At 45.4% G+C, this 25,789-nt stretch overlaps 1 protein-coding gene across 1 annotated transcript in view; it reads left to right on the top strand.

The window, feature by feature from the left end:
• The window catches only part of MAD1L1 (mitotic arrest deficient 1 like 1), a 922,608-nt gene that overhangs the window by 296,413 nt on the left and 600,406 nt on the right, over window positions 1-25,789 (top strand). Inside the window, exon 15 of the mRNA XM_075318107.1 lies at window positions 5,990-6,130. Coding sequence (XP_075174222.1) covers window positions 5,990-6,130 — 141 coding nt within the window. The remainder of the gene's footprint in view (window positions 1-5,989; window positions 6,131-25,789) is intronic.

Here is a 25,789-nt window from a genome sequence, read left to right as displayed (position 1 = left end):
CTCAACAGTAAATCTTGTATTACTAACCAGAAAAAATGGCAAATGACATCTGCGTGATGGCCCCCCAATTTGTCCAAAAATTGCTAGTTGGGGGGTAAAAAGTTGAGGTTTCCAGAATTTTTAATCCCCCCCTTCGTCAGATACATCTTGGGGATGATCCAGCTCCATCAAAATTCTTCCTATGTAGTTTTTTTTTTTTTTTTTTTATCTTCTTTCCACTTGACAGTATTTCTTGTATTATTAAACAGGAAAATGGCAGATGACATCTACCCAAATTGTCCCAAAAATGGCTGGTTATGAGTTAAAAGTGGAGGTTTACAGAACTTTTAGTTTTTCCCCCCATCATCAGATAAGATACATTTTGGGGATGATCCAGCTTCATCGACATTTTCCTATGAGGCCCTTGCTTTTTCTTTTTTTTTTTTTAACTTTCCACCCAGCAGTAAATCTTGTATTATTAATCAGGCAAATGCCATAGTGTGACGATACGCCACTAAGTGCCACTAGAAGCTATTGGAGACGGGGAAGTCAAACACACCAGTGGTCAGAAGCCAGGAATTCAGATAAGGTACACATGTAGCAAGCAGAGTCGGGATCGGGTACAAGCCGGAGGTCAGAAGCCATGAAGTCAGATAAGGTACACAGGGAGCAAGCGGAGCTGAGGTCAGGGTACAAGCCAGAGGTTAGAAGCCAGGAGTTATATGAGGTACACAGGGAGTGAGCAGAGCAGGGGTCAGGGTACAAGCCGGAGGTCAGAAGCCATGAAGTCAGATAAGGTACACAGGAAGTGAGCGGAGCTGAGATCAGGGTACAAGCCAGAGGTTAGAAGCCAGGAGTTATATGAGGTACACAGGGAGCGAGCATAGCAGGGGTCAGGGTACAAGCCGTAGGTCAGAAGCCATGAAGTCAGATAAGGTACACAGGGAGCAAGTGGAGCTGAGGTCCGGGTACAAGCCAGAGGTTAGAAGCAAGGAGTTATGAGGTACACAGGGAGTGAGCAGAGCAGGGGTCGGGGTACAAGCCGGAGGTCAGAAGTCATGAAGTCAAATCAGGTACACAGGGAGCGAGCGGAGCTGAGGTCAGGGTACAAGCCAAAGGTTAGAAGCCAGAGGGATATCGTCAGAGTCGGGCACGGGCAGAGAAGGGTAACAAAGGTCCGTAGTAGAGAGGCAAGACCAGAACCACATAACTTAAGGGAGCCAGAGAAATCACTGCAGAGCAGGAACTGAGACTGGCAGTGTTTCGGGTGAAGTTGCACTCACTCGGAACGAGGCGCCTGAACACAGGCCTCTTTCCGCACCAGCGCTGGACTCAAAGGCTGAGAAGCAACCCGCCACCTGGAGCATAATACAGAACATTGGCTCTGCTGGAGAGCAGAGCACCGCGGATCATGACATAAATGACATATGGAGACCCACGGAACCTTTTGTTTTTTTCCCCCTGTCAGATATATTTTGGAGATGATCTAGCTCCATCGGAGCTTTTCCTTTGAGCTGCTGTTTTTTCTTCTTTGCACTCAACAGTAAATCTTGTATTATTAACCAAGAAAATAGCATATGACATCTACGTGATGGTCGCCTCTGGCTGTGAATAAAATCCAAAAACACAGGAAAAAAAACAAAAAAACCTGAGAAATGGAGTGAGATCCACCGGGGACGCGGCGCTGTAGCGGGGAGTGCCTCCAAAGTGTAAACAAGTTTGATAATATCACTTATCTGACAGCTTTCTCCGCGCTTAGATCATCCGAGTCATCACTAACCGCAGACAGGCCGGAGCTATCTTTTTGGCAGTCTCTCCTACTTGGCAGCACATGGAGAATTTCCTTCAGCCCTGTTGATGCAGCAGAACGTGTGCAATGTGTGTGTGTGTGTGGTTTTTTTTTCTTTTCGTAGTAGAAAGCTAAGCGCCCCATTTATCATGATGATAACTTGTTTGGATTACAGCTGTAGGCTCCTTTCCGTCCAGCATTCTGCTAAGATGGTTGATAGGGTCTCGGTGTCACGGCGGCTCAAAGTAGCGGCGCAGGTGCCCGTTTTTTAAAGATTACGTTGCGGAGATCTCATTTGGCAGCGTCCGCGGTGCAGTGCAGATTACAGGAGCGCCGGAGACGTTTGGTGGAATTCCAGATCCGCAGCTTTAGCACATGACAGATTGTTAAAGCTCAGTAACGGTAAAATGTTAGTAGGGCTCATTTGTTAAATAGGCCCAATCTAGAGCTAATCTACTGCCAGCGTGATATTCGGGAGCTGTAAAACCAGGCTGTGTCTGGACTGAGGCCAAGAAGTGTCTGCTAATGTAGGACGAGGGCTGGAGGAATAATAGATCCTGCGCCCACGTTCTCCGGGCCGAGTCCAAACAGCACATTGTGTCTGCGCTAAATTAAAGTCAACGCCTCTGAAAAAACGCAAATTTACAGACTTCTCTCTAATTATATGAAAGTGATCGTCATATGAACCCAGCCGGGAGGGGACTAGGGGACCTTACTACAGACGAAGGAGCAAACTCTGCCCTATGTGCCCATGTAAGAACCCAGTCTGCACCAGGACAAAAGATCCAGTTCTTCAGCCTTGTATCTGAACACACCGGAAACCAAGGGGTGCAAACTCTGCCCTATGTGCCCATGTAGGGGCCCAGTCTGCACCAGGACAAAAGATCCAGTTCTTCAGCCTTGTATCTGAACACACCGGAAACCAAGGGGGTGGAAACTCTGCCCTATGTGCCCATGTAGGGGCCCAGTCTGCACCAGGACAAAAGATCCAGTTCTTCAGCCTTGTATCTGAACACACCGGAAACCAAGGGGTGCAAACTCTGCCCTATGTGCCCATGTAGGGGTCCAGTCTGCGCCAGGACAAAAGATCCAGTTCTTTAGCCTTGTATCTGAACACACCGGAAACCAAGGGGTGCAAACTCTGCCCTATGTGCCCATGTAGGGGTCCAGTCTGTGCCAGGACAAAAGATCCAGTTCTTTAGCCTTGTATCTGAACACACCGGAAACCAAGGGGTGCAAACTCTGCCCTATGTGCCCATGTAGGGGTCCACTCTGCGCCAGGACAAAAGATCCAGTTCTTTAGCCTTGTATCTGAACACTCCGGAAACCAAGGGGTGGAAACTCTGCCCTATGTGCCCATGTAGGGGTCCACTCTGCGCCAGGACAAAAGATCCAGTTCTTTAGCCTTGTATCTGAATCCACCAAAAAAAAAAGGGTGCAAACTCTGCCCTATGTGCCCATGTAGGGGTCTAATCAGCAACAGGACCAAACATCCAGTTCTTTAGCCTTGTATCTGAATACACCGGAAACCAAGGGGGCCAAGGTACGCCCCTCGTCATGCTCCTGGATTGTGATGGATTGTGTAGGCCATATTGGACCGGTTGGCTCTCCTGGCCACGACTATTTTTGTAAAATCTATGTATTCCAAAGAAAATACAATCTCGGAGACACTTTCCTTAGAGCATTAATGGCATTGTCCTGTTGCTCAACCATTCTTTCTGGAAATTGATGAATAAATTGGTAATTTGGTGTTACGCGTTCTATAATTACACAGGTGTGCAAAAAAAAAAAATAAACGTAAAAAAGCTGCATGGGAGGTTTTCAGTGAATTTAATGTATTTTATTGTTTTATTGAGTCAGCACTGATTGGGAAAGTGCTTCAAATTTTTTTCATTTTTCACATCAATATTTCAAAAAAAATGTATCGTGCTCTTTTTCCACTGTTTTCACATTATTGTGAATGGTGGATTCTGTGTGATATACTGTATATAGAGGTGTTATCAGTCATTGTACTTGAGGAGGCGTGGGAGGTGAGCTTGATATCACCTATTGTAGATACTGGATCCTGTGTTATTTACTGAATATAGAGGTGTTATCAGTCATTGTACAGAAGGAGGAGGAGGTGAGCTGTGACATCACCAATTCGGAATGGTGTAACCTATGTTATCTACTGTATACAAAGGGGTTATCGATTATTGCACAGAAGGAGGAGGAGGTGAGCTGTAGCATCACATTTTGAATGGTGGATCTTGTGCTATATACTGTATATATACTGTGTGTGTGTGTGTGTGTGTGTGTGTGTGTGTGTGTGTATATATACGAGCAGTACAGACCAAATGTTTGGACACACCTTCTCATTCAAAGAGTTTTCTTTATTTTCATGACTCTAAAAATTGTAGATTCACATTGAAGACATCAAAACTATGAATTAAAACTTGTGGAATGAAATACTTAAAGTGTGAAACAACTGAAAATATGTCTTATATTCTAGGTTCTTCACAGTAGCCCCCTTTTGCTTTGATTACTGCTTTGCACACTCTTGGCATTCTCTTGATCAGCTTCAAGAGGTAGTCACCGGAAATGGTTTTCCAACAGTCTTGAAGGAGTTTCCAGAGATGCTTAGCACTTGTTGGCCCTTTTGCCTTCACTCTGCGGTCCAGCTCACACCAAACCATCTCGATTGGGTTCAGGTCTGGTGACTGGAGGCCAGGTCATCTGGCATAGCACCCCATCTCTTTACTACTTATTCAAATAGCCCTTACACAGCCTGGAGGTGTGTTTGGGGTCATTGTCCTGTTGAAAAATAAATGATAGTCCAACTAAACACAAACCGGATGGAATAGCACGCCGCTGCAAGATGCTGTGGTAGCCATGCTGGTTCTGTATGCCTTCAATTTTGAATAAATGCCCAACAGTGTCACCAGCAAAGCACCCCCTCCATGCTTCACGGTGGGAACCAGCCATGTAGAGTCCATTCGTTCACCTATTCTACAAAGACACTGTGGTTGGATCCAAAGATCTCAAATTTGGACTCCTCAGACCAATGCACAGATTTCCATTGGTCTAATGTCCATTCCTTGTGTTCTTTAGCCCAAACAAGTCTCTTCTGCTTGTTGCCTGTCCTTAGCAGTGGTTTCCTAGCAGCTATTTTACCATGAAGGCTGCTGCACAAAGTCTCCTCTTAACAGTTGTGCTAGAGATGAGAGGGTGTGTCCAAACATTTGGTCTGTACTCTGTGTGTGTGTGTGTGTGTGTGTGTGTGTGTGTGTGTGTGTGTGTGTGTGTGTGTGTGTGTGTGTATATCTACATACACATATATATATATATATATATATATATATATATATATAATATATATATATACACACACACACACACACACACACACTGTGTTATCAGTCACTAGACAGGAGGAGTAGTAGGTGAGCTGTGACATCACCTATTGTGAATGGTGGATCATGTGTTATCTACTATATATATATATATATATATATATATATATGAGAGAGAGAGAGATGTTATCAGTCATTGTACAGGTGGAGGAGGTGAGCTGTGACATCACCTAATGTGAATGGTAGATCCTGCTATCTACTCTATATAGAGGTGTTACAGATCATTGCAATCCTGGATGTGATGATAATGAGTCTATTGAAAAGCATTCTGTAAAGAACTGGGATTATGAGCTTAGTGTGAGAAAACTGGAAGATTTCTGTTTTATTATGACTTGGAAAGCTGAAAAAAAAATTAAAAAAATTTGAAAAAAAAAAGTTTAAACACCTGAACAATAGGTCATTTTTTGAGAGTGAATCGCCCAAATAATTGGGGTGATAGTTGTGACTTTGACGTGAGGGTCTGTTTGCGGGGCACCCTCCCAGGTAGGTGCTTCCTTTTGGTTCCTTGTGGGTAGACCCCATCACCCACCAGTGTAGATGAGCAGTTGCCGGCTTGCCTTCTTGTACCTCTATCAAATAGAACGGCCTTGTATAGTCCCCTATTCACCAGAATGATAACCACTGTTTTCTGCCAAAGCTTTACATTGTGCATGTCCATCCCAGATCTTGGTGTAGCAGCACGTCTGGTGGAACAAGTTACATGAGTTTCCCAAAGCCATAAGCTCAGAAAATCTGTACTGAAACACTAATAATAAATAATAATTTTGTGTTTTTGACCATATACATTATATGATCCTTTTTCTCCTTTTCTTGCATGGTATTCCGATAGGAGCGAGATGGAATGAGGGGAATCCTCGATTCATACGACAGCGAACTGACCCCATCAGAGCACACTCCTCAGCTGACTCGCCGCCTTCGTGACGCTGAAGAAAATCTGCAGAAAATCCATGCACAGAATGCAGAGATGGAGGTAATTACTGCCGTATAGGCGCGACACAGGGACAACCGTGAGCTTGGAGACATGTGCCTATATATATATATGTATGTATGTGTGTTGTGTATGCGTGTGTACATATATATATATATATATATATATATATATATATATATATATATATATATATATTATATATATATATATATATATATATATAATGTGTGTGTGTGTGTGTATGTATATATATATATATATATATACTAGCTGTACTACCCGGCTTCGCCCGGGTTAATAACTGTTGTTAACAAAATAGAATGTATGACAAAAATTTATTCTGCACACAATATCCGCTGCCCGGGATAGTAACGGTCTCTCTGTTTTTCTCCCATTCTCTGTCTGTCTCCCCCTCTGAATATATCACTCTGTCTCTCTCTCTTTGTCTGTCTCTTTCCCTGTGTGTTTTCCCCCTCTTTCCCTGTCTGTCTCTTTCCCTCTGTCTGTCTCTTTGTCTCTTTACCTGTCTTTGTCTGTCTCTTACCCTTTCTGTCTCTTTACCTGTCTGTCTGTTTCCCTGTGTCTGTCTCTGTCTTTGTCTGTGTCTCTCTCTACCTGTCTGTGTCTGTCTCTTAACCTGTCTCTCTCTTTCCCTCTCTTTCCCTGTCTCTCTTTCCCTCTTTCCCTGTCTGTCTCTTTCCCTGTCTGTCTCTTTCCCTGTCTGTCTCTTTCCCTGTCTGTCTCTTTCCCTGTCTGTCTCTTTCCCTATCTGTCTCTTTCCCTGTCTGTCTCTTTCCCTGTCTGTCTCTTTCCCTGTCTGTCTCTTTCCCTGTCTGTCTCTTTCCCTGTCTGTCTCTTTCCCTGTCTCTTTCTTTCCCTGTCTCTCTCTTTCCCTGTCTCTCTCTTTCCCTGTCAGTCTGTTTCTTGGTCTGTGTCTGCCTCTTTCCCTGGCTGCATTGTGACACGCCAACATTCTATATAAGGGCGTGGCTGCGCATTCTTCTGAAATTCTGGCTGCACTGTGGCTCCCAGCTCCATTCGCTTTAATGGAGGCAGGTTTTTTGGCGAATAACTGTAAAGCGCGGGGTTAAAATTTCCCCCCAAAACATAGCCTATGACGCTTTTGGGGTCCAGACGTGTGAGTGTGCAAAATTTTGTGGCTGTAGCTGCGACGGTGCAGATACCAATCCCGGACATACATACACACACACACACACATACACACATTCAGCTTTATATATTAGATATATAATATGTGTGTACTTGTGTATATTTATTTGTATATATTCATAAATAATGTTCCTCTTTTATACGCTCGGGCTATCTGCCGTCTCTCGTGCCCCTCATTTTCCATAGTACAACCCTTGCACAACGGCAGATGGTTAATATTAGGATTTGCCCCATCTGCGTGGACGACAAAATCTCCCTGAACACCGACATTAAAAGCCTTTTTATTACTCCACATTTGGCTTCATGTAAGGCATTAATGGAGGGAGCGATGCCGGGAGGACACGCTGACACATTCACCACTTTCCCGGCGTTTTTTAGTGATTTAGTGCGGTGCAGATCACCATATGTGTCCTAATCAGTTCATCAGGAGGCGGCCGGTTCTGGCACATCGCTGCCCATATGTTCACGCGTTGTTTGCCAGGTAGACCAAAGGCTAAAATGGAAACCTGTTAACTCCTTGATCAATACTTATCACCTTATCGGATGAGCCATATTCTTCTCGTTTGCACAGATAATTATAAATGTTTACTAGATATGTCTTGATCAAAGCCACATGTGCCATGGAGGCTGCGTGTGCAGCATGGAGACATAGAGTTTTCTGCACTTTTCTAGGAGCCCTCGTCACTGCGGACATGTCTGTTTTAGTAAATACTTGTATACTTTTGAAATGGCAATGGTGGAGTATTTTTTGTTAGCACTCTGCATTGTGCTGTTCCTCTATTATTCCTCCTGGAAATGGATAAATAGACTGACAGCTGGATCATACAAGTTTGGAGTGTGTTCCTGCACAGTCTGACACTGCATATACTAAAACGGACATGTCTGAAGTCATTACGGGTCTGGGAGGTACCAAGCAAACTGCAAAAGGGACGGGAGACCCTGTGTCTAGGGAAGGGGGAGATGGTGACCCCCTGACCAAACCTACCGCTAGTCCCTGGCTTCCCTTACCACCCTAGCTAGGTCCCACACCTATGCGCCGAGCAGTATACCTGACTTTGAAATAGGCCCTAGTTAGGAATGGATGAGATAAGCGCTTAGTCAACCCCACTAAGGTCTAGAGAACACTCAGGGAATACACTCAGGGGAAAGTAAACAAATAACGTATCTCCAGGTGACTCAGGGAGAGCAACTGCAAAAACAAAGTTTCTCCAGATGAATACAAGCCGACTGCTTGCACTGAAGACTTGTTAAGGGCATCTGCTTGCACTGAAGACTTGTTAAGGGCATCTGCTTGTGCTGAAGACTTGTTAAGGGCATTTGCTTACACTAAAGACTTGTTAAGGGCATCTGCTTGCACTGAAGACTTGTTAAGGGCATCTGCTTGCACTGTAGACTTGTTAAGGGCATCTGCTTGCACTGAAGACTTGTTAAGGGCATCTGCTTGCACTGAAGACTTGTTAAGGGCATCTGCTTGCACTGTAGACTTGTTAAGGGCATCTGCTTGCACTGAAGACTTGTTAAGGGCATCTGCTTGCACTGAAGACTTGTTAAGGGCATCTGCTTGCACTGTAGACTTGTTAAGGGCATCTGCTTGCACTGAAGACTTGTTAAGGGCATCTGCTTGCACTGTAGACTTGTTAAGGGCATCTGCTTGCACTGTAGACTTGTTAAGGGCATCTGCTTGCACTGAAGACTTGTTAAGGGCATCTGCTTGCACTGAAGACTTGTTAAGGGCATCTGCTTGCACTGAAGACTTGTTAAGGGTATCTGCTTGCACTGAAGACTTGTTAAGGGCATCTGATTGCACTGAATACTTGTTAAGGGCATCTGCTTGCGCTGAAGACTTGTTAAGGGCATCTGCTTGCACTGAAGACTTGTTAAGGGCATCTGCTTGCACTGTAGACTTGTTAAGGGCATCTGCTTGCGCTGAATACTTGTTAAGGGCATCTGCTTGCACTGAATACTTTTTAAGGGCATCTGATTGCACTGAATACTTGTTAAGGGCATCTGCTAGCACTGTAGACTTGTTAAGGGCATCTGCTTGCACTGTAGACTTGTTAAGGGCATCTGCTTGCACTGTAGACTTGTTAAGGGCATCTGCTTGCGCTGTAGACTTGTTAAGGGCATCTGCTTGCGCTGAAGACTTGTTAAGGGCATCTGCTTGCGCTGAAGACTTGTTAAGGGCATCTGCTTGCACTGAAGACTTGTTAAGGGTATCTGCTTGCACTGAAGACTTGTTAAGGGCATCTGCTTGCACTGAATACTTGTTAAGGGTATCTGCTTGCACTGAATACTTGTTAAGGGCATCTGCTTGCACTGAATACTTAAGGGCATCTGCTTGCACTGAATACTTGTTAAGGGCATCTGCTTGCACTGAATACTTGTTAAGGGCATCTGCTTGCACTGAATACTTGTTAAGGGCATCTGCTTGCACTGAATACTTGTTAAGGGCATCTGATTGCACTGAATACTTGTTAAGGGCATCTGATTGCACTGAATACTTGTTAAGGGCATCTGCTTGCGCTGAAGACTTGTTAAGGGCATCTGCTTGCACTGAAGACTTAAGGGCATCTGCTTGCACTGTAGACTTGTTAAGGGCATCTGCTTGCGCTGAATACTTGTTAAGGGCATCTGCTTGCACTGAATACTTTTTAAGGGCATCTGATTGCACTGAATACTTGTTAAGGGCATCTGCTAGCACTGTAGACTTGTTAAGGGCATCTGCTTGCACTGTAGACTTGTTAAGGGCATCTGCTTGCACTGTAGACTTGTTAAGGGCATCTGCTTGCACTGAAGACTTAAGGGCATCTGCTTGCACTGTAGACTTGTTAAGGGCATCTGCTTGCGCTGAATACTTGTTAAGGGCATCTGCTTGCACTGAATACTTTTTAAGGGCATCTGATTGCACTGAATACTTGTTAAGGGCATCTGCTAGCACTGTAGACTTGTTAAGGGCATCTGCTTGCACTGTAGACTTGTTAAGGGCATCTGCTTGCACTGTAGACTTGTTAAGGGCATCTGCTTGCGCTGTAGACTTGTTAAGGGCATCTGCTTGCGCTGAAGACTTGTTAAGGGCATCTGCTTGCGCTGAAGACTTGTTAAGGGCATCTGCTTGCACTGAAGACTTGTTAAGGGTATCTGCTTGCACTGAAGACTTGTTAAGGGCATCTGCTTGCACTGAATACTTGTTAAGGGTATCTGCTTGCACTGAATACTTGTTAAGGGCATCTGCTTGCACTGAAGACTTAAGGGCATCTGCTTGCACTGAATACTTGTTAAGGGCATCTGCTTGCACTGAATACTTGTTAAGGGCATCTGCTTGCACTGAATACTTGTTAAGGGCATCTGCTTGCACTGAATACTTGTTAAGGGCATCTGATTGCACTGAATACTTGATAAGGGCATCTGCTTGCACTGAATACTTGTTAAGGGCATCTGCTTGCACTGAAGACTTATTAAGGGCATCTGCTTGCACTGAATACTTGTTAAGGGCATCTGCTTACACTGAAGACTTGTTAAGGGCATCTGCTTGCACTGAATACTTGTTAAGGGCATCTGCTTTCACTGAATACTTGTTAAGGGCATCTGCTTGCACTGAAGACTTAAGGGCATCTGCTTGCACTGAAGACTTAAGGGCATCTGCTTGCACTGAAGACTTAAGGGCATCTGCTTGCACTGAATACTTGTTAAGGGCATCTGATTGCACTGAATACTTGTTAAGGGCATCTGCTTGCACTGAAGACTTGTTAAGGGTATCTGCTTGCACTGAAGACTTGTTAAGGCTATTATACCCATCACCAGCACAGAGTAAGGGGGAGATGAGGGTATTTAATGATACAAAGGAAAGTACTGAAGATTAGCAGCTGAAAAGGTGAGGAAATCCGCAGGGTCCTAACGAGAAAGGGATAAACGAGTAGACAAAAAGAAAAAATCTACATTCAGAAACTACAGGACTGTCTGTCAAGTGCGACACTTAAGTGATAGGGTCCTCTTTATATCTAACCCCACCCCCATCCCCTCAGCTAAGCTTCTCATACTCAGCATTTCCATCAAACTGGTCACAGAGTGCCAGCATCGCCATGAGGGGGTATAGTTGTATGAATCGGCTCCCATAAAGGGGGGCTCTCCTTAGTTTTCATGTAGGGTCTCCTCCCCTCTCCCCCTCGGTGTCTGCTTATGTTACCCAAATTTATTTACTGGGGCCCAAAGAAGACACTTTGCTGGTAACCTTGTGACGGCCATGACACCACTTTCAGAGATTGGGTTTCCCTTGATTTTTCGCTACCTTTCTCTTCCGTGTGATCCAGCGTTTTCTGTGGTTCTTCCCGGCATATGGTCCTGTCTTTCAGCGCTTCCTCTATGGGACTCCACTCCTATCCCTTCCATGCCACATGTCTGCCAGTCTGCAGTGCGGGTTTCCTTGTACTGTCGCCCATGTCAGCCAGTCTGGCAGCGAGGAAAAATACAACGCTTAACCCCAACTCCCCTATGGGCAAATACAGAGCGCAGCGTAAACATAAGACTTTGTATTGTCAACACCAGTCACATCAGCCGGACGACAAGTAAAAGCCCCCGGTGACTGCTCGCACCTGAGAGAATGGAGCGGTCCATATCCACTTTTATCTCCCGGCAGCGGGAAAAACTAACCTGAAGTGGGTATGTGTTTGACTTTTAATTGCGTTTTGTTATTTGCTGTTATCAGCCATCAGCGGCTGCATCGCTGCTGATTATAGGGACTTTACAAAAGATTTCTGCTAGGAAGAAATATATATCATGTGTTTTTGTTTGGTTTTTTTTTTCTATAAAAAAAATGAAGAGACCACTGCAAAATTGTCAGTTTTTCAGATTTTTCTCTTTATATTTTTGAGTAAAATGTAAATCGTTCTTTTATTCTATACATTACTGACGACGTCTCTGAATTTCCAAGAAATAAATTTTGTATTTATTTTCTGAAAATGAGAAATGGTCAAAATAACAAAACAATGCATTGTTATCAGACCTCAAATAATGCAAAGAAAACAAGTGCATTATCATTTAGAAAAAACAATACTAATAATATTTTACCTCAGGAAGAGATCAGAAATCAATATTTTGTGGAGTAACCATGATTTTTAATCACAGCTTTCATGCGTCTTGGCTGCTTTCCGCCAGTCTTTCACACTGCTTTTGGGTGACCTTATGCTGCTCCTGGTGCAAAAATGTTGCAAAAATGTAAGCAGTTCTTCTTTGTTTGATGGCTTGTCACTATCCATCTTCCTCTTGATTACATTCCAGAGGTTTTCAATGGGGTTCAGGTCTGGAGATTGAGCTGGCCATGACAGGGTTTTGATGTGGTCGTCCTTCATCCACACATTGATTGACCTAGATGTGTGGCATGGCGCATTGTCCTGCTGGAAAAAAACAGTCCTCAGAGTTGGGGAACATTGCCGGAGCAGCTGTTTTTCCAGGATAACACTGTATGCGGCTTGATTCATACATCCTTCACAAAGTTTTATATGCTCAATTCCTGCCTGGAGAGGCGTACAAGCCACAGTGTCTTGCACCCACTGTGAAATTTGGTGGAGGATCGTTGATGATCTTGGGATGCCTCAGCAATCCTGGAGTAGTGCAGATTAAACTCTCCAACTCCCTCTCTCATATATATAGAGAGCAGTAGCAGAATCGGGCACTGCAGAGCAAGGTATGCCGGACAGTGGAGCCGTACTCACAATTATGCAGATTCAATAGTTCCTGGATCACGTTAGCCACTGAATGTGTAGTGCCAGGTGGAGTGGTGCTCAGCAGCAAAGCGTGACAATGTCCATAGATCCACCAGGAGAAGAAGCGGCAGCTCACTCCATCATATGCACAAAAATCTTTTATTCTGCGGTAGCAGCCAACTTCAGTGGCAAGGGGGAGAGAGAGGGGAGTGCGGGGAACGGTGGGTGGACGACAGCCTGTTTCGCGCTGAGTAGCGCTTTGTTGAGCTCGACTCGACAAAGCGCTACTCAGCGCGAAACAGGCTGTCGCCCACCCGCCGTTCCCCGCACTCCCCTCTCTCCCCCTTGCCACTGAAATATATATATATATATATATATATATATATATATATATATATATATATATATATATATAATATATATATATATATATATACACTGTGTATATATATACACGCACACGTATACATACATACATTTTATATATAGATGTATATATATATATGTGTGTGTGTATATATATATATATATATATATATATATATATATATATATATATATATATATATATATATACACACAGACATACATTTTATATATATAATGTATATCTCTTTGGTGTATAATTTATTAGTCTAGTGTTATTTGACACAGGTAAAATTAAATAATTCTTCCAGGTGTTGCACCCAGACTGTCCACAAGGTGGCAGCAAATATTGTGTTTCAGAGATACGTGGCTTTAAATTGTAACTGATTCCTATAAATCTATGATCAGAGTTTGCAGACTTATCGGGTGCATGTTAGACATTCGGTATGAAAGGTCTTGTTTTTTGCCAACTTAACAGGTGGCAAACGACCTCGTGGCCCCCTGGATGGTAAGCTGCCAGTAGTACTGAATTTGGACAGTATATGGTGAAATTAGATTAAAGGAATTCCCGAAATAGCCATTATCGCTCCAGACCGTGCTGAGCAAAATGCTGATTGATCGTATCCCTGCGTTAGAGGTTTACAGCTTGACTCCCAGATTTGTCTTAAGGGGGGCTTGACCAACTTTGTAGAGTCGCAAGAAATGGCTATCCGGTATAGTTACCTCTATTTATTATAATGACCCCCATCAGAATATTTATGGTCACCCCTGTAACTCTGTAACACTGAAGGCCAAGGCTCTGAATCCAGCAGGGGTGGCCACCGTATTTTTTATAAGGTCCCTATACAGTCATTGATGCCATACTGATTGGAAAATTGCATTTTTGTATTGGTGCAGTATTGCAATATATGATGGCGCTACAACATTTGTTGTTACTGCTTTATACATCTGTAAGATGGGGAAGTCGCATGCTGTCTCCCTAATGTTTAGCATTCGTGACAACTATTTAATATGTTGTGTGATGTGTAAATATATTTAAAACAAGTTAGTCATATTTGTTTCTATGGGCAAAAGTTGTGCATTCCCCTTTAATTGGCGGTGGAGGTGGGTGGGACTATCGATCCTAGCGCTTTGTTGTTGCTCTGATTGGTCCTCCATTAGGGAGTGGCCATTGTAATATGACGCTGTGTCACAGCTGCGCAGCACAACATGGGGTTTTGAGATGTACAGTGGATGCTTACATACAATCCCAAAAATGGACCAGACGAAATTGATAGCGCCCTCTAATATTTGGTTGCACCTCGTAGTGTACCAACCTGAAAGCCATAATCCTCTTAAATGAGAAGTCAACACACAGAGCTCCTCTACTCTTTAAAAAAAAAAACAAAAAAAAAAAACCTGTATCTATTGTGAAACCGCTCTCTGCTTGTGTGCCTCATGGAAGTGTAACCTCTCTCTGCCTGTGTGCCTCATAGAAGTGTAACCTCTCTCTGCCTGTGTGCCTCATGGAAGTGTAACCGCTCTCAGCCTGTGTGCCTCATGGAAGTGTAACCTCTCTCTGCCTGTGTGCCTCATGGAAGTGTAACCGCTCTCTGCCTGTGTGCCTCATGGAAGTGTAACCTCTCTCTGCCTGTGTGCCTCATGGAAGTGTAACCGCTCTCTGCCTGTGTGCCTCATGGAAGTGTAACCGCTCTCTGCCTGTGTGCCTCATGGAAGTGTAACCGCTCTCTGCCTGTGTGCCTCATGGAAGTGTAACCGCTCTCTGCCTGTGTGCCTCATGGAAGTGTAACCGCTCTCTGCCTGTGTGCCTCATGGAAGTGTAACCGCTCTCTGCCTGTGTGCCTCATGGAAGTGTAACCGCTCTCTGCCTGTGTGCCTCATGGAAGTGTAACCGCTCTCTGCCTGTGTGCCTCATGGAAGTGTAACCTCTCTCTGCCTGTGTGCCTCATGGAAGTGTAACCTCTCTCTGCCTGTGTGCCTCATGGAAGTGTAACCTCTCTCTGCCTGTGTGCCTCATGGAAGTGTAACCTCTCTCTGCCTGTGTGCCTCATGGAAGTGTAACCTCTCTCTGCCTGTGTGCCTCATGGAAGTGTAACCGCTCTCTGCCTGTGTGCCTCATGGAAGTGTAACCTCTCTCTGCCTGTGTGCCTCATGGAAGTGTAACCGCTCTCTGCCTGTGTGCCTCATGGAAGTGTAACCGCTCTCTGCCTGTGTGCCTCATGGAAGTGTAACCTCTCTCTGCCTGTGTGCCTCATGGAAGTGTAACCGCTCTCTGCCTGTGTGCCTCATGGAAGTGTAACCGCTCTCTGCCTGTGTGCCTCATGGAAGTGTAACCGCTCTCTGCCTGTGTGCCTCATGGAAGTGTAACCGCTCTCTGCCTGTGTGCCTCATGGAAGTGTAACCGCTCTCTGCCTGTGTGCCTCATGGAAGTGTAACCGCTCTCTGCCTGTGTGCCTCATGGAAGTGTAACCGCTCTCTGCCTGTGTGCCTCATGGAAGTGTAACCTCTCTCTGCCTGTGTGCCTCATGGAAGTGTAACCTCTCTCTGCCTGTGTGCCTCATGGAAGTGTAACCTCTCTCTGCCTGTGTGCCTCATGGAAGTGTAACCTCTCTCTGCCTGTGTGCCTCATGGAAGTGTAACCTCTCTCTGCCTGTGTGCCTCATGGAAGTGTAACCTCTCTCTGCCTGTGTGCCTCATGGAAGTGTAACCTCTCTCTGCCTGTGTGCCTCATGGAAGTGTAACCGCTCTCTGCCTGTGTGCCTCATGGAAGTGTAACCTCTCTCTGCCTGTGTGCCTCATGGAAGTGTAACCGCTCTCTGCCTGTGTGCCTCATGGAAGTGTAACCGCTCTCTGCCTGTGTGCCTCATGGAAGTGTAACCGCTCTCTGCCTGTGTGCCTCATGGAAGTGTAACCGCTCTCTGCCTGTGTGCCTCATGGAAGTGTAACCGCTCTCTGCCTGTGTGCCTCATGGAAGTGTAACCGCTCTCTGCCTGTGTGCCTCATGGAAGTGTAACCGCTCTCTGCCTGTGTGCCTCATGGAAGTGTAAAGCTGGGTTTACACACTGCAACATCTCAAACGACATCGCTGTAACGTCACCGGTTTTGTGACGCAATAGCGATGTTGTTTGCGATGTTGCAGTGTGTGAAACCTATCAGCGACCCGGCCCCTGCTGTGAAGTTGTAATCGCTACAAATCGTTCAGGACCATTCCTAGGTCCTTTGTTTCCCGCTGTGCAGCATGAAGTTTCAGTGTGTGAAAGACTTTGCAGCGACTTTGTTAGCAACTTCCCCTTCAAAAGGCTGCTTATCAACGTCCCCAAACAACCAGCTAGGTCGCTCTGCAGGTCCGGATCGCTGTTGCGTTGTTGGCCAGGTTTGCCTGTTTGACAGCTCACCAGAGACTTAGCAGAGACTTAGGGAGGTCGCTGTTACGTCACCAAACCGGTGACGTTACAGCGATGTCCTTTGCGATGTTGCAGTGTGTAAACCCAGCTTTACCGCTCTCTGCCTGTGTGCCTCATGGAAGTGTAACTGCTCTCTGCTTGTGTGCCTCATGGAAGTGTAACCGCTCTCTGCCTGTGTGCCTCATGGAAGTGTAACCGCTCTCTGCCTGTGTGCCTCATGGAAGTGTAACCGCTCAGCTTGTGTGCCTCATGGGAAGTGTAACTGCCCTGCTTGTGTGCCTCATGGAAGTGTATCCGCTCAGCTTGTGTGCCTCATGGAAGTGTATCCGCTCAGCTTGTGTGCCTCATGGAAGTATAACCGCTCAGCTTGTGTGCCTCATGGAAGTGTATCCGCTCAGCTTGTGTGCCTCATGGAAGTGTAACCGCTCAGCTTGTGTGCCTCATGGAAGTGTAACCGCTCTCTGCCTGTGTGCCTCATGGAAGTGTAACCGCTCAGCTTGTGTGCCTCATGGGAAGTGTAACTGCCCTGCTTGTGTGCCTCATGGAAGTGTATCCGCTCAGCTTGTGTGCCTCATGGAAGTGTATCCGCTCAGCTTGTGTGCCTCATGGAAGTATAACCGCTCAGCTTGTGTGCCTCATGGAAGTGTATCCGCTCAGCTTGTGTGCCTCATGGAAGTGTAACCGCTCAGCTTGTGTGCCTCATGGAAGTGTATCCGCTCAGCTTGTGTGCCTCATGGAAGTGTATCCGCTCAGCTTGTGTGCCTCATGGAAGTGTATCTGCTCAGCTTGTGTGCCTCATGGAAGTGTATCCGCTCAGCTTGTGTGCCTCATGGAAGTGTATCCGCTCTGCCTGTGTGCCTCATGGACGTGTAACTGCTCTGCTTGTGTGCCTCATGGGAGTGTAACCGCTGTCTGCTTGTGTGCCTCATGGAAGTGTAACCGCTGTCTGCCTGTGTGCCTCATGGAAGTGTAACCGCTCAGCTTGTGTGCCTCATGGAAGTGTAACTGCCCTGCTTGTGTGCCTCATGGAAGTGTATCCGCTCAGCTTGTGTGCCTCATGGAAGTGTATCCGCTCAGCTTGTGTGCCTCATGGAAGTATAACCGCTCAGCTTGTGTGCCTCATGGAAGTGTATCCGCTCAGCTTGTGTGCCTCATGGAAGTGTAACCGCTCAGCTTGTGTGCCTCATGGAAGTGTATCCGCTCAGCTTGTGTGCCTCATGGAAGTGTATCCGCTCAGCTTGTGTGCCTCATGGAAGTGTATCTGCTCAGCTTGTGTGCCTCATGGAAGTGTATCCGCTCAGCTTGTGTGCCTCATGGAAGTGTATCCGCTCTGCCTGTGTGCCTCATGGACGTGTAACTGCTCTGCTTGTGTGCCTCATGGGAGTGTAACCGCTGTCTGCTTGTGTGCCTCATGGAAGTGTAACCGCTGTCTGCCTGTGTGCCTCATGGAAGTGTATCCGCTCAGCTTGTGTGCCTCATGGAAGTGTAACCGCTCAGCTTGTGTGCCTCATGTAAGTGTATCCGCTCAGCTTGTGTGCCTCATGGAAGTGTATCCGCTCAGCTTGTGTGCCTCATGGAAGTGTAACCGCTCTCTGCCTGTGTGCCTCATGGAAGTGTATCCGCTCAGCTTGTGTGCCTCATGGAAGTGTAACCTCTCTGCCTGTGTGCCTCATGGAAGTGTATCTGCTCAGCTTGTGTGCCTCATGGGATGTGTATCCGCTCAGCTTGTGTGCCTCATGGGAAGTGTATCCGCTCAGCTTGTGTGCCTCATGGGAAGTGTATCCGCTCAGCTTGTGTGCCTCATGGGAAGTGTATCCGCTCAGCTTGTGTGCCTCATGGAAGTGTAACCGCTCAGCTTGTGTGCCTCATGGAAGTGTAACCGCTCTCTGCCTGTGTGCCTCATGGAAGTGTAACCGCTCTCTGCCTGTGTGCCTCATGGAAGTGTAACCGCTCTCTGCCTGTGTGCCTCATGGAAGTGTAACCGCTCTCTGCTTGTGTGCCTCATGGAAGTGTAGAGGATTTTACGGTCGCTGCCATGTCGTTGTGACAATCGCCCCTTGATGAATCTTATAACTGGTCATTGTCTAGTTCAATCTTTGGTCCCCTATTTTAGAATCTACTCCATCTTCCAGCGTGACCCCTGATGATGTCCGCTCTGTCCTCTCCCTCCCGTTGTTGGCTCTGTATTATCACAGTATCCTGATTCTTGGCCTCCCGGCGCAGGACACAAGATGTGGCGCATTCACATCAGCATAATATTGTTGCAGAATCTGGCTTTTATTGTATTCTATGTGGTTTTTTTTTTTGGGTTTTTTTTTTTGTAGTGTGTGCCCTTTTGCACGGCGCGTGCTTCTGTAGGATAAGCCATTACCTCTCCGTTCTGTTTATTTTTCTCCACTCATTCTCTACAAGAACTCACTGTTTGCTGAGATTCCACCGGATTCTGCCGTCTCCGCGCTTACATTGAAAGATTAGACGTCCCCGGCCGTGTATTTGGCGTCGGCTTTAGTCGTGCATAGCGTTGCGCACATCCTGTATTTTTCGCTGGTAAAGCGCTCTCCCTTGATCAGCTCCGATCTGGCGTCTTCCTCAATAATCCCCCTTAAATCTGTATTTTAATTGTAACAATCAGCGATGGATGACGCCACTTAGAGGACACACAACGGCCTGCAGTGTGTAATTGCTCTCGACACCTGGATGTTCAGGGGTTAATAGAACGCGAAATATGGCAGCATTTGTCTTATGCAGCGGACCTTGATTGCATTGCGCTGGGTCTGTTTCCTGCAAAGCAGCTGATTGGCACAAAACAAAATTGAAATTACACCTGTATTGATCAGTTGATATGTGATCCTGTTACCATGCGGCTGCTTCGGAAAAGATTGCACTTCTACTCTGCGTCCTGCCCTTTACTAATGCAGTAATGCCTCCTGACGCGTGTGGGATTTATAGAGGATGCGGGACTCTTGATCTGCAGTGGAGACGCGGGGGGTGGAATCCTTAATGTGAATGTCCGCTTGGGTGCTCAACTTATTTTTATTTTTCCTAAATAAGTCTAAAGTTTTCTTTTTCATAGTTTCTGAATATATATTTAAAGGGAACCTGTCACCAGATTTTTCCCTAATAAACTAAAAGTCTCCCCTTCTGCGGCTCCTGGGCTGCATTCTATGAAGGTGCACCTTGGCCCTGACTCCCCTTCCAGACCCCAAAAATAACTTTATAAAACCTGGCCGTTAGGTATGCTAATTACCTTTATTGGCCAGATGGGCGTGCTCATTTTCTGCTCCGGTCCCCCCCTCCTGCTGCTGTTCACCGTTCTCCTTCCTTGATTGACGTGATGACAACTCAGTCATCCTCCTTGCATTTTCAAATCTCGCGCCTGTGCAGTTATGTCAAAAGAAGAAAGCCTGCGGAGACACCATCACATGTTTCTCAACACTGGCAGGAAACTAGCCAGGTCTTTCACCGGGAAGGAACCACCACGGGAAGGGCAGTCTCCAGTCAAGGAGACCACCTATACCAAACATGGTATCCATCCACAGACAGCTGTTTCGGGGTATTTGCCCCTCATCAGTGTGGAATAGGAAATTGTAATTGATTACACCACAGGTCCTTCACTAGCACTTCTCTGCTTAGCTCCGCCCATTACTGTCACATGGTCGTGACATCAGCACAGGTCCTGCACAACCACTTCTCTTCTCCTGATTACCAAAGTTCCATCAACATCACTTTTCTGCTGAGCTTCGCCCATTCCAGTCACCATGATCGGGACATCAGCATGGGTCCTCCAAACCATTTCTCTTCTGCTGATTACCACAGGTCCATCAATATCACTTCTCTACTAAGTTGTGCCCATTAAGATCACATGATCATGACATCAGCACAGGTCCTGCACAACCACCTTTCTTCTGCTGAGCTCCAGAGCTCAGCATTGGAGAATTGGTGGTGACAAACCTCTGTTGATAAAGCAGAGCTGAAGATGTATGTATATAAAGCAGTTTAAAGGTAGGTGTGTGTGTGGTGTGTGTGTGTGTGTGTGTGTGTGTGTTTCTGTGTATAAAGCAGAGCTTAGTGTGTATATATTGCAAAGCCAAGTGGGTATATAGGTAGAGCAGAACTGAGTGCGTCTACTGTGCATGCAGTAGTGTTTTGTGTATGTGTGTGCTGTCAAGCTATACAGTCATATGAAAAGGTTTGGGCACCCCTATTAATGTTAACCTTTTTTCTTTATAACAATTTGGGGTTTTGCAACAGCTATTTCAGTTTCATATATCTGATAACTGATGGACTCAGTAATATTTCTGGATTGGAATTGTACTAACAGAAAATGTGCAATCCGCATTTAAACACAATTTGACCGGTGCATAAGTATGGGCACCTCAACATAAAAGTGACATTAATATTTTGTTCATCCTCCTTTTGCAAAAATCACAGCCTCTAGTCGCTTCCTGTAGCTTTTAATGAGTTCCTGGATGAAGGTAGATTTGACCATTCCTGTTTACAAAACAATTCCAGTTCAGTTAAGTTTGATGGTCGTCTAGCATGGACAGCACGCTTCAAATCATCCCACAGATTTTCAATGATATTCAGGTCTGGGGACTGGGATGGCCATTCCAGAACATTGTAATTGTTCCTCTGCATGAATGCCTGAGTAGATTTGGAGCGGTGTTTTGGATCATTGGCTTGCTGAAATATCCATCCCCTGCGTAACTTCAACTTTGTCACTGATTCTTGCACATTATTGTCAAGAATCTGCTGATACTGAGTTGAATCCATGCGACCCCCAACTTTAACAAGATTCCCGGTGTCGGCATTGGCCACACAGCCCCAAAGCATGATGGAACCTCCACCAAATTTTACTGTGGGTAGCAAGTGCTTTTCTTGGAATGCCGTGTATTTTTGCCTCCATGCATAACGCCTTTTTGTATGACCAAACAACTCAATCTTTGTTTCATCAGTCCACAGGACCTTCTTCCAAATTGTAACTGGCTTGTCCAAATGTGCTTTTGCATACCTCAGGCAACTCTGTTTGTGGCGTGCTTGCAGAAATGGCTTCTTTCGCATCACTCTCCCATACAGGTTCTCCTTGTGCAACGTGCGCTGTATTGTTGACCGATGCACATTGACACCATCTGCAGCAAGATGATGCTGCAGGTCTTTGGAGGTGGTCTGTGGATTGTCCTTGACTGTTCTCACCATTCTTCTTCTCTGCCTTTCTGATATTTTTCTTGGCCTGCCACTTCTGGGCTTAACAAGAACTGTACCTGTGTTCTTCCATTTCCTTACTATGTTCCTCACAGTGGAAACTGACAGTTTAAATCTCTGAGACAACTTTTTGTACCTTCCCCTGAACAACTATGTTCAATAATCTTTGTTTTCAGATCATTTGAGAGTTGTTTTGAGGAGCCCATGATGCCACTCTTCACAGGAGATTCAAATAGGAGAACAACTTGCAAGTGGCCACCTTAAATACCTTTTCTCATGATTGGATACACCTGCCTATGAAGTTCAAAGCTCAATGAGGTTACAAAACCAATTTAGTGCTTTCGTAAATCAGTAAAGCGTAGTTAGGAGTGTTCAAATCAAGAAATTGATAAGGGCGCCCATACTTTTGCACCGGTCAAATTTTGTTTAAATGCGGATTGCACATTTTCTGTTAGTACAATAAACGTCATTTCAATCCAGAAATATTACTCAGTCCATCAGTTATTAGATATATGAAACTGAAATAGCTGTTGCAAAAACCCAAATTGTTATAAAGAAAAAAAGGTTAACATTAATAGGGGTGCCCAAACTTTTTCATATGACTGTATGTGCATGTACGTGCTGCAGAGAAACAGGAACAATAGATCTATCACCTCCTTATTGTACCCTAGTGCATGAACGTCCTATTCCAGCATTTTTTTTTTATTTCAGCATTTATTCGCCATCAGTAATGTATGTACAGTTCATGCATTAAAATCCCAGTCGCTGTCGTCGGCCGTTTCCAGCGCTGCTCCGATCCCTCTCCTGCACCATCTGAGCACAGCTCTTCCTTGCCGGTTCACATTGCAGACCGTTCCTGAGTCTCATAGACTTGCATTGAGAAAGTGACTTCCGGTTGACTCAGAAAGCGACGTAGGGAGCCAGGTAGTCACAACTGCAGTAACATGGTCCAGGCGTGGATCGGACCGGCGCTAGAAACGGCAGTCTGGGACATATTTAATCATAGGGACTTCATGATATTGCGACAGAGATGGAGAGCGGTAGGTGTCCCGTCTGTGTAATGAAGCCTTCGCGTGCTCCGGATTTATAAGCCGGTTCATCAGATACCATTGCAGAATAGATCGTCACGCGTCCTCCTTTACTGAACGTGCGTTTCGACCAACTCTTCTGTTTCCTCCTTTCCCAGGTAGCTGGTGTCTAATGTCACTATATACTTGTTACTAATGAGATTAAGAGAAATAGATTAGATCTGCAGATAAGTGAGCGGAGGCTTTTATGGTCTGTGACTTTTCTCTAATTGTTGTTTGAACATCTGCTTAAATGGCCAAGAACATGGCACTAGTTGCTCAGCTAATGAGACCTGCCCATGTCACGCAGCTTCAGTGCAAACTCGCTGAGAGAACTACTAAAATAGCCAGGAAACTTTTACATAGACAGCAGTATTTTCCTTTTATCCGAGAGAGACCTAAATGGAAAAATCTGCTGTAAATCAACAGTTTACAAAGTTTAGATACTTACTCAAATGTTTGGAAAATAGTAGAGCAAATCCGACTATTTGTCAATCTCCCATAGAAGTAAATGGATGGAGTAAGCCCGTGTGTAGCCATCTTTCCATTCGTAATGATTTCGCGGCCAGGTCATAACCCACTTTTGAGACCCACATGACATATGCGGTGGATAAGGCCGGATCGACACTTCTGTGTTCCCAAAGCATGGACTGGCTGAGGGGCCCTTAACGCCAAACTTTATATCATTATAGGCATATATGAAGGACTCTGGTCAGCAGACCAGGATCTATATGTGCTATCAAAGCCAGCACGGCAGAGAAATCTGCTAGATCTTCATGGAGGTCAGTCCTGGGTTAGTTAGGACTTCACTGGCATGATATTTGTATACTCCATTGTGGACATGGCATGTAATAAACACCCTTAGCATATTTATCTCTAGGTTTTGGGACCATTCACTTAGAGGTTTTCCACTACTAATGTGCCCCCCTTTCTTTTATCCTAACTCTTCCAAACTAACACTTTCCTAATATATTTCTGCTGTCTACTCTGCTCCTGTAACTTGATTGCTAAGAAGCTTGCTAAGAAAAGAAGCTCCCCTCTAGGGAGGTATGTGAGGACACTACATCATTGGCACTGCTCACATCTTGATGCTTAAAAAGGTTTTCCTCTACTAAACTGACCGCCTTTCATTTATCCTAAATTTTCCAAACTAACACTTTCCTAATATACGTCTGTTACCTACTCTGCTCCTGTAAGTTGATCTCCAAGAAGCTTTCTAGGAAACGCAGCTCCCCTCTAGGGAGGTATGTGAAGACGCAATATCATTGGCACTGCTCATATCTTGATGTTTAAAGATGTTTTCCCCTTTCTTTTGTCCCAACTCTTCCTAACGAACACTTTCCTAACACACTTATGTTATCTTTTCTGCTCCTGTAAGCTGATCTCGAACAGGTTCGTAAATACCTTTATTGATGTTGTAGCTTTGATCCTTCCGGCTGCAGACTGGAATTGGGTCATCTGAGCCGGGTGCATCACTGGTGGGGGTTGAGAGGAAAGTGAAGTGTTATCAGAGCATGCATGCCAAAACGTCTGTCCCTCACAGAGAGGCAGCCTCACCGCCACCAGTGACTTGCTCAAACTGCTGTCACTCACAGAGAGGCAGCCTCACCCCCAAAAGTGATGTGCTCAGACTGCTGTGACACTCAGAGAGGCAGCCCCGTTCCCACCGGTGACGTGCCCTGCTCAGTAGGTCCGATTCCAGCCTGCAGCCAGAACGATCAAAGCTACAACAATAAAGGTATATACAAACCTGTTAGAGATCAGCTTACAGGAGTAGAATAAGTAGTAGAAGTGTATTAGGAAAGTATTAGTAAGGAAGAGTTAGGATAAAAGAAAGAGGGTCATATCTTTAAGCTTCAAGATGTGAGCAGTGCCAATGATGTAGCGTTCTCACATACCTCCCTAGAGGGGATCTGCTTTTCCTAGCAAGATCTCACGCAAATGCCGATGGTGAATGCACAGTAAGGTCCTCCTAATGTTGCCGGACTCAGTGTATTGATCTGCATATACACCACCCGAAATACTGACTCAGTGTCCTTTATGAATTACAGAAAGTGGGGCAGATCTTTGTCTGTTTCCTGCTCTATTGACTTGCTTCTTTGCATACAACCATAAGAGAAAGGCAGGCTTTCATTTTGGGGGCAGGCAAGCCATTGGAAGGAGTAATGCATACAGGAAAGTGAGTAAAAGGAAGTTCTAGCACCTATGGTGTAGGTAGGATTTTTCCAGCACCTATGGTGTAGGTAGGATTTTTCCAGCAGCTATGGTGTTGGCAGGATACTTCCTGCACCTATGGTGTAGGTAGGATTTTTCCAGCACCTATGGTGTAGGTAGGATTTTTCCAGCAGCTATGGTGTAGGTAGGATTATTCCAGCACCTATGGTGTAGGTAGGATTTTTCCAGCAGCTATGGTGTTGGCAGGATACTTCCTGCACCTATGGTGTTGGCAGGATACTTCCTGCACCTATGGTGTTGGCAGGATACTTCCACCACCTATGGTGTAGGTAGGATACTTCCAGCACCTATGGTGTAGGTAGGATACTTCCAGCACCTATGGTGTTGGTAGGATACTTCCAGCACCTATGGTGTTGGTAGGATACTTCCAGCACCTATGGTGTTGGCAGGATACTTCCAGCACCTATGGTGTTGGTAGGATACTTCCAGCACCTATGGTGTTGGCAGGATACTACCAGCACTCTTCACTTTAAAGAGATGATCGCAAAATAGAGCATAAGAATTGGGACCGTTTTTGTACAACTTGTGGTGCATGATAGCAGCAAGACCTTTCTT

The sequence above is a fragment of the Anomaloglossus baeobatrachus genome, chromosome 7, assembly GCF_048569485.1.
Source record: "Anomaloglossus baeobatrachus isolate aAnoBae1 chromosome 7, aAnoBae1.hap1, whole genome shotgun sequence".
Lineage (NCBI taxonomy): Eukaryota > Metazoa > Chordata > Amphibia > Anura > Aromobatidae > Anomaloglossus > Anomaloglossus baeobatrachus.
Note: the sequence above shows the minus strand (reverse complement) of the source record. Positions and strands in the feature narration are given on the sequence as shown.